Source organism: Odocoileus virginianus, chromosome 3 (genome assembly GCF_023699985.2).
Source record: "Odocoileus virginianus isolate 20LAN1187 ecotype Illinois chromosome 3, Ovbor_1.2, whole genome shotgun sequence".
NCBI classification, from domain to species: domain Eukaryota; kingdom Metazoa; phylum Chordata; class Mammalia; order Artiodactyla; family Cervidae; genus Odocoileus; species Odocoileus virginianus.
In genome coordinates this window covers 88,413,698-88,428,107 of record NC_069676.1, presented here as the reverse complement: position 1 = coordinate 88,428,107, position 14,410 = coordinate 88,413,698, and the positions used below count along the sequence as shown (strand labels likewise).

Here is a 14,410-nt window from a genome sequence, read left to right as displayed (position 1 = left end):
CCGACTCTTCTGCGACACCATGGGCTACAGTCTGCCAGTCTCCTCTGTCCATGGAATTTTCCAGGCAACAATACAGGAGTGAATTGCCATTTCCTCCTGCAGGGGGATCTTCCTGACCCAGCGATCAAACCTGTGTCTCCTGCATTGCAGGCGGATTCTTTACTACTGAGCCACCAGTTCAGTTCAGTCGCTCAGTCATGTCCGACTCCTTGCGACCCCGTGGACTGCAGCACACCAGGCCTCCCTGTCCATCACCAACTCCCAGAGTTTACTCAAACTCATGTCCATTGCATCATTGATGCCATCCAACCATCTCATCTGTAGTTGCCTAGCAACATCAGAGTAGCACCCAAACCATAGCTTCAGCTTAACTCCCCTATATCCCATCAGGATCGTGTGTGTGTTTTGTTTTTGAGAATGGAGTGCTTTGTGAGCAAAAAGGTAGAGGTAGCAGGCACAAGTGGGGATGCTCTTTTCTTATCTCTTTCATCTAAAAAGGAATCATTCGCCACCTAGGAGAGCAGGAGAATGAGGCTCAGAGAGTCTATGCCATGGGCAAAGGCTCACACAACACAGCAGGGCAGGAGCCCAGTTCCCACTGGCTCCCAGATCTGTGTTCTCAGCTCTCCTGCAACACACCCATTCCCCAGGCCTGGGGAGGGCAAGGGCTTGGTCCAGATAACGCAACAGAAGTTGAAGAAGGAAGGAAGGCTGCTTCTCTCTTTGTATAGATGGGGAATCTGGAGCCTAAGGTAAGACACTCACTTCTGCCCAAGCAGTGAGTGTGTGTGGGTGGGACAGACGTCGTGGCCCAGGGAGGCGTGTGCGCTCAGACTTAGTGGAGGTGCTCCCGCTGTGCCCGGGAGTCCCGTGGGCACCAGAGCAGATGTTCAGTGGGCCAGTCTGGCATGACATGGGGCACTGTGCCTGGACAGGTGGCTGGAGCCTTTGAAGTCCTTGCTTCAGGAGCCAGACATTGAAGGAGTTGAACTCAGAAGGCCTGCAGAGAGATGGGAGCACTCCCTTGCAAGGGTCTGGCTCTCCCCAGGCACCTTGCCCTGGGCATTGGCTCCAGGGCTGCTTCTCCAGCTCCATCATGAGCTGGGAGGGGATCCTGTTGGTGCTGATGAGTGGATGGCAGCCTAGGTGTGTTTGGGTCAAGGCCCCAGAGCACTGTGGAGGAGCAGGTTCAAGGCGGGCCCTTCTGCCATGTGGGGAGGGGGGCCACTGAAGGATGGGCGTGGGAGCCATGGTCTTGACAGAGAACAACCCAGTGTGGCTGGGGTGGCCGTGGCCCGCAGCAGCAGTATCCGCAACCGAGTATATCTGTATCAGTAGTTTCCCAAATAGTTGATATACTCTCTCTATAGCTTCTACTCTTTTCTTAAAAAATAGGTTTATGAATATAAGTTCTATTTCTTGCTTGTCATATATACTTTTTTTTTTTACAAAAGTTGGATCACATTAAAGACACTGTTAGCATACCTACTTTGAGACTCCCTCAAACTGCTGGAATATAACAGGATTTTTAATAACTAAATAGTTTTTGCCATATGAATACTTTATTTTTTTCTCAGTTAGACACTAATTTTGGAAATGTTCATTTCCAGTGTTTCTGCCATCTCAAAGAATGCTGTAAACAACAATCCTAAACAGATCTCTGAGCAGGCCCTTGGAAATGTCCTTTGGAAAAGTCCTTGAAGGAGAATTTCTGGGTCAGAGTATATGTATTTTGAATATTTTGGGGAGTTAATAGTAACTTGCCACTCATTAAAGTTTTAATATTTTTTATGTATGTGCCTGGGTACCCGCCAATTATCTTCATCATTTCCCCCTGAAAACCATCTCTGCCTTCCTACCCATTCTTGCCCACTGCCGCCCCCATCAACCCATCCCTACCACCAAACACTCTAAAAGGTTAAGTGAACCCACCCCTCTGATTTCCTGTTTTCCCCTCACTCTATAATAATAATTAAAAAAAAAATAACCCTCACTGGGGGGTCTTCTTCACCTGCTCCAGATTGTTCTAACAGTATCTTCCATTTGGGTATCTAATCCCAGCACAGAGCAAGTCATAGAAGCACAGTAGTTGCTCAAAGAAGATTTAGTGAATGAATACTACGTATTTCAGTCCAGTCTTTTTTCCACATCAAAAATTATCTAAGTTTCATAGTTTTCATTCAACAAAAATGCACTGAACTTTTGCAGACACTGTGCAAGCAGGTTGTTCAAAGGTGATTAAGACCCAGCCCCAGTAAATCAATAATACTTCAGTAAAAATAAAAGGAAGGGAGAGAGAGAGAAGGAAAAAAAGACCTGGTCCTTGACCAGTTTGTGGTCTTGTGAGGGAAACAAACAAACAACTAAATGGGGTACATGGCTATGATAGGAGCAGTGATGGAGGTCTGTGTATGAAATGCAGACACGCGCAGCCAAGAGACGTTTAGATTATCCCAGGTGTGTGTGCGTGTCCTGCGCAGATAAAGAAAAGGAGTCTACCCATTTGTGGCCACAGCTCTTATTCCACCTGTAGCCTGTCCCTTTTACTCAGTAGCTCCAGTTTGCTTTTAATTCTTCAGTTTATCATCCGTCTTTTTTACTATCATCTCAAACTGTAGCAGACCTTCAAATTGGAAAGGTAAAACTGTAGAATGGTAGAAGGTGAGGGTTGCCTGTCTGTGCCGTATCAGTTCACATAGTGAGAGATGCGAAGGAAAACAGTTCTGTTCTTAAGAATCAACTTACTAAAGAGTCTTCTCTCTAGAAGGCAGACTTCTTTTATTTTAGTTCCGTTAGGACTCAAGAGAGATACTCTGAATTTAGAGTTAGTGGTGGCTGCCTTGGAGGACGCTTGCAGGCACTCTCATACTGTAGGACCCCCCCCCATCTTCCTGAATCGCTCCCACCTTGCTCAGACTCCCCAAAGATGCATATAAGAATGTAACAAGATAAAAAGATACTACTCTTCATTCCTATCAAGGATTTCTGCCCTGAAATCCAGCTCTTTTTCCACCAAATGAATTGTCTTGGAGACCCCGAAGGAAACCTGAAGATCTCACCCTCATAACTAGCTGGATTTCTGTTATTTGAAGCCCAGTTGACCCCTGGATTCCCAGGAACTCATTCGAAATTCAATTTCCTAAAGTCTCCCCAAAGTCCCCTATGGATCCAAAGAATTACCATCTAAATGGTATTCCAAAGTGTCCAGCCCAAGCATCTACCCCTTTTTCAACCAAGTGGTTTTATTATTTTTGTTCCCTTTCCAAAAGATTTGCCCCTGCAATTTTGTAATTTCTATAATTGAAGAGTGGGACTTAGGAGAGGACAAGAAAGAATATCCACAGTTTGGGTGTCATTTCTCAAGATGGATGTGCTTTTCCCACCTATTTCTAGTGATATCCTGTGGGTTCTTTCTAAATGATTCTATACACTCATCTTTGTAGTTAGCCAAAACTTCTTGACACATTTTGGGGATGGATATAGGATATAGGATTCACAGAAGCACCTGCTGGCTGACTCATAACCCCATGACTGTTCGTATCATGCCCTGTGGGGTGGGGTGGTGTTGGCAGAAGGTTTCATGTGATATTTGCAGAGAATAATTGTCCCTAGTTCAGAAAGGTGACAAGAAATGACAAGTTTGTTAAATTAACAAACTAAAAGTAGAAACCAATGACATGTCTTTATCTGCTTGTGGAAAATGTTTAGAAGTCAGAACTATTATTAGGAGCCCAATAACCCTGAGAGTTTTGTATTCATTATTTTTTAGTGTTGCATGAGATAAGCTTATTAAGAGCATGCAATTTTAAAACCTTTATGTTCACGGAACTGGAATAGCACCTGTAGGTAACCAAACTAAAATACACCTTCAAGGGCATTTTCTGTCATTTTTTTTATTGAATTTATTTCATCTTACAAGAAAAAGAAAATACCATACCACTTATTTTTTAAAAAATAAAGATATTCTGGCAGCATTTTTAAATGAAAGACAGTTCACCTAAACATAGTTCCCAGATATGTTACACTCCCATGGGCAACAGCAGAAACATCTTAAAATAGAACGTTGCCACTACCCCTGTATCGCTAGTAGAGGTTAAAGGTCCAAACTCTGAAATTATGAAGACAGGGTGTTACGTTTCAGCCCTTCCATCTGTCAGCTGCATGAACTTATTCCTTTCTCTGCATCTCAGTTTCCTCACCAGTGAAATGGGAATAACACTTACCTTTGTTGAGACCTTGTTAGAATTAAAGAGATAGTCCACTGTGTTAAAAAATAGTGAGTGCTCAATAAATGATAATTAGACACCTGACCGTATTTAAAATAGCACAAGCCAGTGAGGGTATAAAAGTGAGTAACCTAAAGGAGGGCTTCCTGGGTGACTCAGTGTTAAAGAACCCACCCGCCAATGTAGGAGATGCAGATTCAGTCTCTACATTGGGAAGATCCCCTGGAGAAGGTGAGGGCAACCCACTCCAGTTTTCTTGCCTGGAAAATCCCATGCACAGAGGAGCCTGGTGGGCTATAGTTCATGGGGTTGCAAAGAGCTGGACACGACTGAGCGACTGAATATAAACATAGTGGAGGTAATCACATTTCTTGAAGAGTTCTCTAGTAAGACCTATTAACGAGAACAGTTTTCCGTGGTCATTAGTCCTTCCTGATTTTGAGCTTGTGGACAAAGATAGTGACATTGCCCCAGAAAGATTTGTTTGTAATCCCCCTGCTACGTATATGCAAGTCCCACAAAAATAAAAACTATATTTTTATCAACAAAAAAAGCTAATGAGGAAATATAAATGATCTTCTATAGACAAAAATTTCTTAAAAACTGAATTTTACAAAAATACCAAAAATGCATGCCATCTTACAGATCAATTCCATAGATTTTTGAAAGGAACACTTTCCTTGATTATTGTAATCCAAATCCCCACCACACACAGTGCATAAAGACAAAGGCCAGCTGCACTGTGAGCAAAGAACAGGGCATTTCCCTGAAAACATCATTGACTCCGAAAGCAAAATATTCTTTCCTAGCAGCCTCACTCTGGATGTCAACTAAGAGAAGGAAAAAAGGTAAACCTACTAGCATACCAGGCCTGGGTACAGGGACTAATTTTAATAAATCAGAGTAGAACATGAAAATGTCAACTTAATCAAGCATTTAAATTTTATTAATCAAGCCTAATTTTTATGAGTGCAAATAATCACTGAAGCTGGACAAATTTGTTCTCGATTGCATCAGAAACATAATTTTAATATTTAATGGACTGATGAATTTAAATGGAGAATTATCTTTATGAAACATGCTCTTCATAATTTGCCATTAAATGAGAAATAAAAAAAAAATCAACATAAATCTTACATAAAGGTTATTTAACTAAATGTTGGTACTATAAATATTATAAAAACATTATGCACTAATTTAGCAATCACACAGTACACTACATAAAGCTGAAATGATAAGTGGACCAGGCAAGGTTTTTCTAGAATATGGAGCTCTTGTGTTATATTGTGGGAAGCTCATGATAAAACGGTTACGGAGGTTTTGTGTGAGGTTTCACGAACATTCTTTTCATTCAGGCTTTTGTGCTACAATTCACCATTCACCACAGACATTCTTTCCAGTTCCAATGCAGGTCTAAACCCACATGGGCTGTCTTTTGTGAAGTGATTATTCTTTACAAAAAGATAAAAAATATTTTATCATTATTATTTATAGAAAAGAGATACAAGGAGAACACTGAAGTTTTCTGGCTGATTTTTTTGACATTCAAAATATGCTCCATTTTTAAAGTTAGACTTTCTGACATAATGTCCTCAAGCCTCAAAATATTCTAGGCACAAAGGGGGAAAAAAAAAACCAGAACGAGAAAAATCAAATTAGCATCAGAATATTTTTCTCTTCAAATGTCCACCTATTCTCCTCACCTCCTCTACTACTCCCAATTATATTGCTTAAAATAGGCAGTAGCAGTGAATTTTTTTTAAGTTAATCAAACCTAACAGAGCAGTATGGTTCAAAGGTTTGCTCGTATTAATCTCCAAGAAAAATTTTTTGTTCTGTTTTCAAATTCTATTCTTTAAAGGAACCTAATCTTCCCAAAGTGTAGCATTCCCCTTATATCTGCTAAACTATACACTATAAACTATGAACTATAAACTGTAAACTATACACTGTACAGAACTTATTGCCTAGTGCATCTCTAATGCTCCCGCACATATCTGAGAAGATTGGACGTCATAGCAGCTCCATATTTCTGCTTTGCAGAAAATGTTTTAAATAGATTATGTGGTCTCTTTATTAGGCATATTTAAAAATTCCTAAGGTTGTTTCTAAAATCTGAGAAATGTAAAATTGTGCCTTTTTTGGTTACAAATCTGTGTTTCTGGAATGGAAATTTGGTTTTATAGAGAGAGGCTAAAGCACATAATTTTCTTTTTGATTTGCAATCCATCTATTATTAATAAACAAAAATGTTTTGCTTTGAAAATATTAAATTTTCATAAAATAGATTAGTAATAAGACTAGCTAGCTTTTCATTTCATTTGGAAAAAACAGGTTAAACAATTCAATTTTGTAGTTTTTTTGTATAATTTTTAACCTGAAAAATTTTGCTTCAGGAAAGCATTCGTTTTTAAAAAGCACATTGCAGGTTAATAGTTGACCTATTTTTCCCTACTCAATCAAATTAATATGCAATATCCTAAAGATGCTAAGATTAGAATTTTCCCTGCAAGCAAAAATACATTACATTGTGAAGCCTTTAGATGGAGACATAGTTCAAATAAACACTAGAAATCTGTTCACAGTGCTTTGTGTAAGCATAAGAATGAACATTTAAGAATACCGAGAAGGAAATATGAAAAGAAATTCATTTAAGATGCTTACACTCTGATTATAGAATTTATACTGTATTTAGCATTTCTGAATGGAAGGGTTTTTCTGCATATTAAGCTGACACTTAAAAACTAAAAGGTTACATACTCTTGGCCAGTAAAGTAAATTTACTGTGCTTGCACCTTACAGCAAAGCATATTATACTGCAAATAAGAATGCTGTTGTTGATGATGCAGAATACAGGCTGTATGTAATCAGTGGCATGCATCAAAAGTCATCTGATAGCCACATTAAAGCCACATTTCCTATTAAGAATCAGACTAAATTACAGAATGGCACTTCCCAGAATGAGCCAAGGAAATGCATTCTGTGAGAAGAAATAATTGTATTTGAGTGTCTCTGTAAAAATCAGGAAGTCTTTTAGCAGTAAGTAATAATGCTTTTCTTTTTAGTCTGCCTTCTTTTGTATTGCAATATATTCAGCTTCACTGGCAAGCCTATCACACTAATTATTATTACATCTAGTGGTTCAGTTATCTTGATGACTACTGTAGCTGAAATACTCCAAGGTCAAATCCTTAATAGCGTGAATCAAACTAGGCAGCCATCACACATGCAGTTGCTTTTGAGATAGGCTAGATGAAACAGTATATTCCAGACCTGTTTATGGGTTGTATTATTCCTTCAAATGTGGAGTAAATTATACATACAGTTTAATTGCGCCATTCATTTTGCAGCAGTTCTTTCTCAGAAATCTTGAGAGGTACAGGTGTCTTGTGGTGAAAATGACTGCAAGCGCACCTGTAATGATCTTATTGACCAAGAATGTCTTCAGCCCAAACTCCGGTGCTTTTAAGTGATCTGAAATAATCTGAGTGGTTATATGCATCTTCTCAATTCATAGACTTTCAATAATTTCATGTGATATTTGCACATGTAATACATCCATTGGCACACAAATGCATGTTCTGCTTGGTTTATGTACCTGTGAAATGATGTAAATGAACTCTAGACCATGTTGAAGCAAACTGCTTTACCCAAATTCCTCCGTATCTCTAGGGTGGAAATAAGCATTTAGTTTGTAATGTACCCAAATATAAGCATCTGTACACATTTGAATGTTCTATGACTATGAAATTAAATAGGAAATGTCTTTCTTTTGTGACAATTTCTTTAATTTTTTAACATCACAGTTGCACATCTGGACAGCAGTGATTTCTTTAATTTAAATGTGTTGTTTTTTTATAGACCATTTAGAGTAAGGCAATTTGAATTGTGCAACTCTTCATTCTGAACATAGCAAAACATCCATTTAATTCAAAGATTATTTCTGAGGGAAAAAGTAAACATACAAAAGAAACTGGTTTGTGTCAGCTTTGGCTTTCCAGGGCTTTTGGTTTTGTGGTACTCAATACTTATCTTACAAAGGTAATATAACCAAGATTTGTTGTTGTTGTTGTTTAAAGAGATATAAATCAGTGGCAAACTTTAGCCTAGAGAAAATTAGAGTACAAAGTGTTTTAAGAATTATTGGTGGAAATTTTATCCCCCCTTTTTAAAATCATTTTAGCTTTATACCATGTACCCTGAATTAGTATTGAAAAGCAGGACTTAGGAGCCACTGTCTTGTGATGATTTTAATAATGAAGTTTACCTGAATCTACTTTCCCTCATCCTTCCACTGTTTTGTTATTTTTCTTTTTTCTTACTAGTCCCCCCTCCCTTATATATCTTTGTCTAGTGGAATAATTCTAAACATGTTATCATACCTTTATTCAGATTACCAGCAACATTTTTAACATCTTCAGCCAAATAACATTTTATTTCCTTGCAAATCATAAAGCATTTAGTTGTGTCAAATTATCATTAAAAGTCGTAATATTAATAGAGCATCTATACAACTGTATAAAATATATAGGTTCCACAGATGCAGTGTTGCTCCATTTTGAAAATGGATTTTTTAGCATAAACAGCCACACATTATGTGTTATATGTTAATGACAAATGTTCAGCAAATATGGACTATGAAAGAAGAAATATTATGCTTTTAAAAATAGTGTAATCTGCTTATCCTTGGGCTGTAAGGTAGCTAGAATGTTGCATTTGCGCCTGCCTACATGTGTTTTTTAAAATGTCATCTTTATTAGTATTACATTCAAGGAATAGTACCAAGAATCAGTTTCTTTCAGGACCTTCCTCCACTGTCTGGCGTATAAGTCTGTGACGAGCGACATTACAGAAGGTCATGTCACTTTTAACTGCTTGCATTACATCTTTCTGATTTCCCTAGTGCCCTTCCTTTGTTTGATTAATACTACTTGCTTTCAAGCAAGGTATCAGAAAGCATAATTTGGAAAAAGAAGTCTAGAGCAAATCTGAGATAGCCTGCCTCAAGAAAAGAGGAAAAACCCAACTTTGCAAAAATGTATCTTTTCTAACGCATGCATTTTTTGTCACTCTTCATTTTTTTTCTCAAAATCCCACAGATATGTTGCTATTAAATTATTTCTGACAACTCTTTGGGCAACTGGAATTTGTATACATGAAAACAAAACTATGTAGTCCTTATTTGGTTTTGTTTGCAGAGGAAAGAACTGGAATTTGAGACCGGAACTTCTTTATTTTATTTGTTTTCCTTAGTTAAGTGTTAAACTCCAGCCCTCTCGTTCTAAATACTAGGTGTTACTTGAGTTCTCTGGGAAAGTTTTCAATTTTGTGCAATCATTAAATGCACTTTAGTGATATATACCATTTATTTTTAAGAGCTCGGTTTGCAATTTCTGTATTCATTGCATTTGGTCAAGGCTCTTGTCTCAGAGCACAGCCTAGCTCCTGAGATACTTGCTGTCAAAGTCATCTGTTTCGTTGGACTTTTAAAACCTGAAAGTTAGTTGTGAAACCATTGTTGTTTAATTGGGAATCTTTATCCACAGCTCTACCTGTGCCCCTTTATGTATTTCTTAAAAAGTGAAAGTGAAGTCGCTCAGTCGTGTCCAGCTCTTTGTGATCCCGTGGACACCAGGTTCCTCTGTCCATGGGATTTTCTAGGCAAGAGTACTAGAGTGGGTTGCCATTACCTTCTCCAGGGAATCGTCCCAACTCAGGGATTGAACCCAGTTCTCCCACATTGTAGACAGACGCTTTACTGTCTGAGTGTCAGGGAAATACGAATCAGAATTGCGTGTGTCATTCAGAACCCTGACTATTTTGTCCAGGAAAATAAATGCATCATTTAATTTCCAAAAATTAATGTTTAAATATTATTAAATGGATGTCTTTTCTATTGTTATTAGTCATACACATTTTTTAAGTACTTTGGTACAGTTATTGTGCTGAGCACTTTAAATATGAATGCATTATCTCATTGGATACCTAATCAACATGGTGGGGTAGGTGCTATGATCGTCTCCATTTTCCAAGGTACCTTAAGCAAGCATCATCTGAGCAAAATGTAATAGTGGTATACATTCTGAAGCTGCTTAAAGGCATCCCTAGGAACCATCTGTATTATACATCCTCACTTGTAGATGTTTATGTTGTAACATTAAAAAATAACTGGAGGAGGGGAAAAGCCCTCACTTGGGGGCTGCAGCACAACACAACAGCCTCTCTTGAACACAGCACTTTGCTGCCAAATGTAAAAGCAAATGATTGTGTCGTGTGGTTCTGGCCGCACATTTATGGAGCAATTGTGCGTAGCCAATTACCCACTTGTGCCGGGTGAGAACTGTTTGGGTTTTGCAAATGAAGAGTCTGATTCTGTAGACCTCTTTTGAGGTATTCTTGAACGTAAGATCTGCAGCTGACTTGTGAAATGTGTAAATTAAATTCTTGGCTTGTTTCCTGGTTCAATAATATTTTTAATTTTGGAAAATTAACTTGAAGATATTGGAGAACTCCAAATCTTGAAATAATAGTTAAATATCCATGCTTTCTTTTGCCTGGCAAATCTTTGAAAACACTTTGAATATTTGCTTTTATTAATCTCCATCTTTGATTAGACGTCTTTGCAGGGGAGCTAGTTGAATTCTGTGAAATTAATGATAGACCTTCAACCAGCTGTTCAAAGATATGACGCATAGATTATGTATTTCTCTGTTCAGTCTATCAACAAATATTTCTTGAACACTTATTACTAACTGCTAGGCACAATCCGACACCTTTTTGCCTTCCTGACATCTGTAGTATGATATGATAATTACTGAAGAGGAAGGACATATAATAGTCTTAAAAATAACCATCTAAAATATTGTTTGATTTTTAATGTACAAGAATAAAAGTATATTAATTTCATATTTCATATATGACTATATGGGTAATTTTAGGGAAAAATTACTTAATCTGATCTATATCAAATAATCATATTGTATACCTCAATATATATAGTTTTTTTAAAAATAGGTAATGACCAACCTTTTAAAATTACTTAATATAAACCTAAAATTTGAAACATCATTATATTAGAGTTACAAATTTATAATCATTAAAAAGATCATGGAAGGGTTAGATCAGTCCTTCTCTTGTTTTTCCTTTTCCTCCCCCATCCTTTTTTTTTTTTTGGTTTTTGAACTGGGCAGAGTTTAAGAGCTGGCTGTGCTATCCCACAACCTGAGTTTGAATTCTAGTGTAGCTACTTAGTGTTTGGTGGATTCTTTTGATGCAACATAACGTACTGATAATACCATGACTTCTTTTCCCGTATCAGCCTCCCTCACAAAGGGTCCAGTTTGGAAGAGCCTGGCATACAGCACCTCAGTTATACATTGTCACTGTTGTTACCTATGTGTGTACGATATTCATGCTTCAAATTTTCAGGAAATTAAAAGGAAACATGAAAGGTTATCTGATATCCCCCATTTAAATTCTGTTGGATTATAAGCCTCTTGAGGGCTGAAATGAAGTATCTGTGTTATCCATCTTTGTATTTCCACAATCACTAGTACCATATGCCTTGGACAAGGGCATTTGTAATAAATGCTTATGGAGTGACTGAGTATAGTTAGAATGTCAAGAGTCCTTCATTCTTGCTGAGGTTGAATTGCTTTAGATGTTCCCAAAATAAGTGTAAACTCTCACCCGATACTGGAAACAGCACATTGTGTTACTCTGGTTCTTTTGAAATACTGAATGTCCAAAGGAAAGGCCATTTAATAGAAAATTTAAAGTATGACAGTAAATTAGGAACAATTTCCCAGTTTGTCAAATGCTTTTTGTTATATCTTAGTTCATGAGAACTAGAAGTTTGTGTTTGGGCTCTTCTTTTAGATCAGTGCCTGCTTTTAAAATATTTGAGAAAAATTATCAGAATAACTAAGGGTCCTGATATGTTACTTCAGTCTATGTAACTCTGTTTAATAAGTCTTTGTTATTGAAATTTTCATTCATAGCATATTCTTGTGTCTGTTATAAAGCCACATGAAAGAAGAGTTAGCTACCTCTGTCTTCTGAAGTTATGAGTTTTGGAGAAAGGTTTAAAAACATTTGATGATCATGATTTTGTTGAATTTATTCAGAGAGGAAGATACTGGATAAAAATATAAAAGCACCACAAGAATTAAAAGTTATATTAAATGGCATAAATGCAATCATAAGTTGGCACATAGCTGAACAATAACTCCTCTCAAAGTTGTAAAATTTTTTGTTTCCATGAAGTGTGTGTATATAAAAACATAATAAAACACCTGGAATGGGGTGAAGACTCATTTGTAATGCCTACAGTTATATATTGATCCAGGCAAGGGGAAATTATTTGGCAAATCCAAAATGACTATTTAATTCTGCTGAAGTAGATAAACCAGGAGCCATTAAAAAAGATATGTATGCATATCTGTCCTTATGGGCTATATATATGTGTTATACACACTTGATTATTGAATGCATTTCTTATTTTCTTTCAATAGTAATGTCCATTCTCATAACATAATCCATGTGTAAAATCACAGAGAATGAACATTAGAGTTGCAGGTAATCCACAAAAGTAACAGGTAATTCAGACATAGTCAAGAGTTGACATTTATTCAGAATTCAAATTGGAGCCATGAAAGATATTGTTAGTTTTATGCCATAGATCACTAGCATGAATCAATGAACTGACAATTTTTTATCTTAGGGTTTGGTGACAAGTAAATTAGAAATAGCAGAGCTGTAGTCTGCTTAGTTATCTAGCTCCAAATTTAAAGGGCTTAATTAATATAGACAGTGAAGTAGGTGGAAAAAAAAAAAGAAAAGAAATCTCCTGATTTAAAGCATCCTTCAAATTAGTGTTGGTTTACCTTATGCATAGTTCCAATTCTTTAAGTCGTCACAGAACATTTCACACAAATAGGGTTCCCCTGACTGGGGACTCAGGTCCCTGGCGTTCATCAATTAAATGCATAGCATTTTCCTAATCCCTGCCTCTAGATCAAATATTCCCTCTCAGCGCCTCTGTTTCAAATGTTAATAAAGTTTTCATTTCCAAAAGGTTCAAAATGACAGAACAAAATTGCCTCTCTTAAAAAGCATGAGAACGACTTCTGTTTCTGTCTGCAGGTAGTGGAGGACATGCTAGAGGACGAGGAAGAAGAAGATGACAAAGATGACAAGGTAATTATCTTTCCCGGCACTTGGGTACCTGGGGATGGGGAAATGTAGACATGACACTGTTTTCACAGACAGTTAAAAAAGGAGTTGAAGTGTTTTGAGTCCAGAAAATTGGACAGTGCTGTTTATCATCCTAACAATGCCACTGCATGTTGCAAAGAGGCAGAGAGGGCTATAAATCGTCTTCGCTTTTGTCCAGAGCTGGGTCAAATATTTTTCTGCCAGGAACAAAAAAAAATAATAATAATAATTCAGCTTGTCTGGAACTTGATAGCTCTCACGAAGATAACGGCAGTGACAACTGTTTTTGAAGGGCAAAAATTTGTCCTATCTCGAGTATTACAAATCAGGCTACACTTTGGGGGAAGAGAGAAGTGAAAAAATAGCAGGCTGTGTGCGTTAAACTTGGATATCGTCATCTGTAATTTTCCAAGAATTGCTCAGCAAAAGAACACATGTGTACATAGGGCTCTGGAGGGCATTTAAATAATCCCAGTGCTCACTGCCCTGGTCCAGACTTGGAAACAGCCCTATGGTTCCTTGGTCTGGAAAGTCTGTGCAGAGAGGCTCGCGTGTCGACTGTTGGCTGGCTTGCGGATGGTGACCACAGTAAATAACAGCTGGTTTCTGGGACAGCTTGAATTGGTTGTCCCCTGGGGAGAGGGGACAAGTAGAGGGAGAAACCAGAATGATCTTGCCCCGCTGCAGCAGTATGTGGAGTCAGGAGGACAGCTTTCTATGTCAAGGAGACTATTGCTGATGGTTTATAGCATCACCTTTGGGCGTTTCTGCATCTAAGACCCAAAAAGTCTTAGGGTGAGATTGGGAGGAGGGGTGAGAATGAGCACTCGTTTTGACCACATTGTTCAGCATGTAAAGCCTGATTTTTGACCTACACTGAATCTATCTGACTTCTGTTCTAGTGAAGCACTGAAATTTTTCGAAGGAAGAAGAAAAACAGTGTGTCTTAATTTATGCGTTTGAACTTG

At 37.7% G+C, this 14,410-nt stretch overlaps 1 protein-coding gene across 8 annotated transcripts in view; it reads left to right on the top strand.

Moving 5' to 3' along the window:
* The window catches only part of MCTP1 (multiple C2 and transmembrane domain containing 1), a 545,955-nt gene that overhangs the window by 455,551 nt on the left and 75,994 nt on the right, over positions 1-14,410 (top strand). For all 8 annotated transcript variants that reach the window (XM_070465825.1, XM_070465823.1, XM_020873018.2 and 5 more), the window contains one exon: positions 13,371-13,424. In XM_070465825.1, the coding sequence (XP_070321926.1) occupies positions 13,371-13,424 (54 nt within the window). The remainder of the gene's footprint in view (positions 1-13,370; positions 13,425-14,410) is intronic.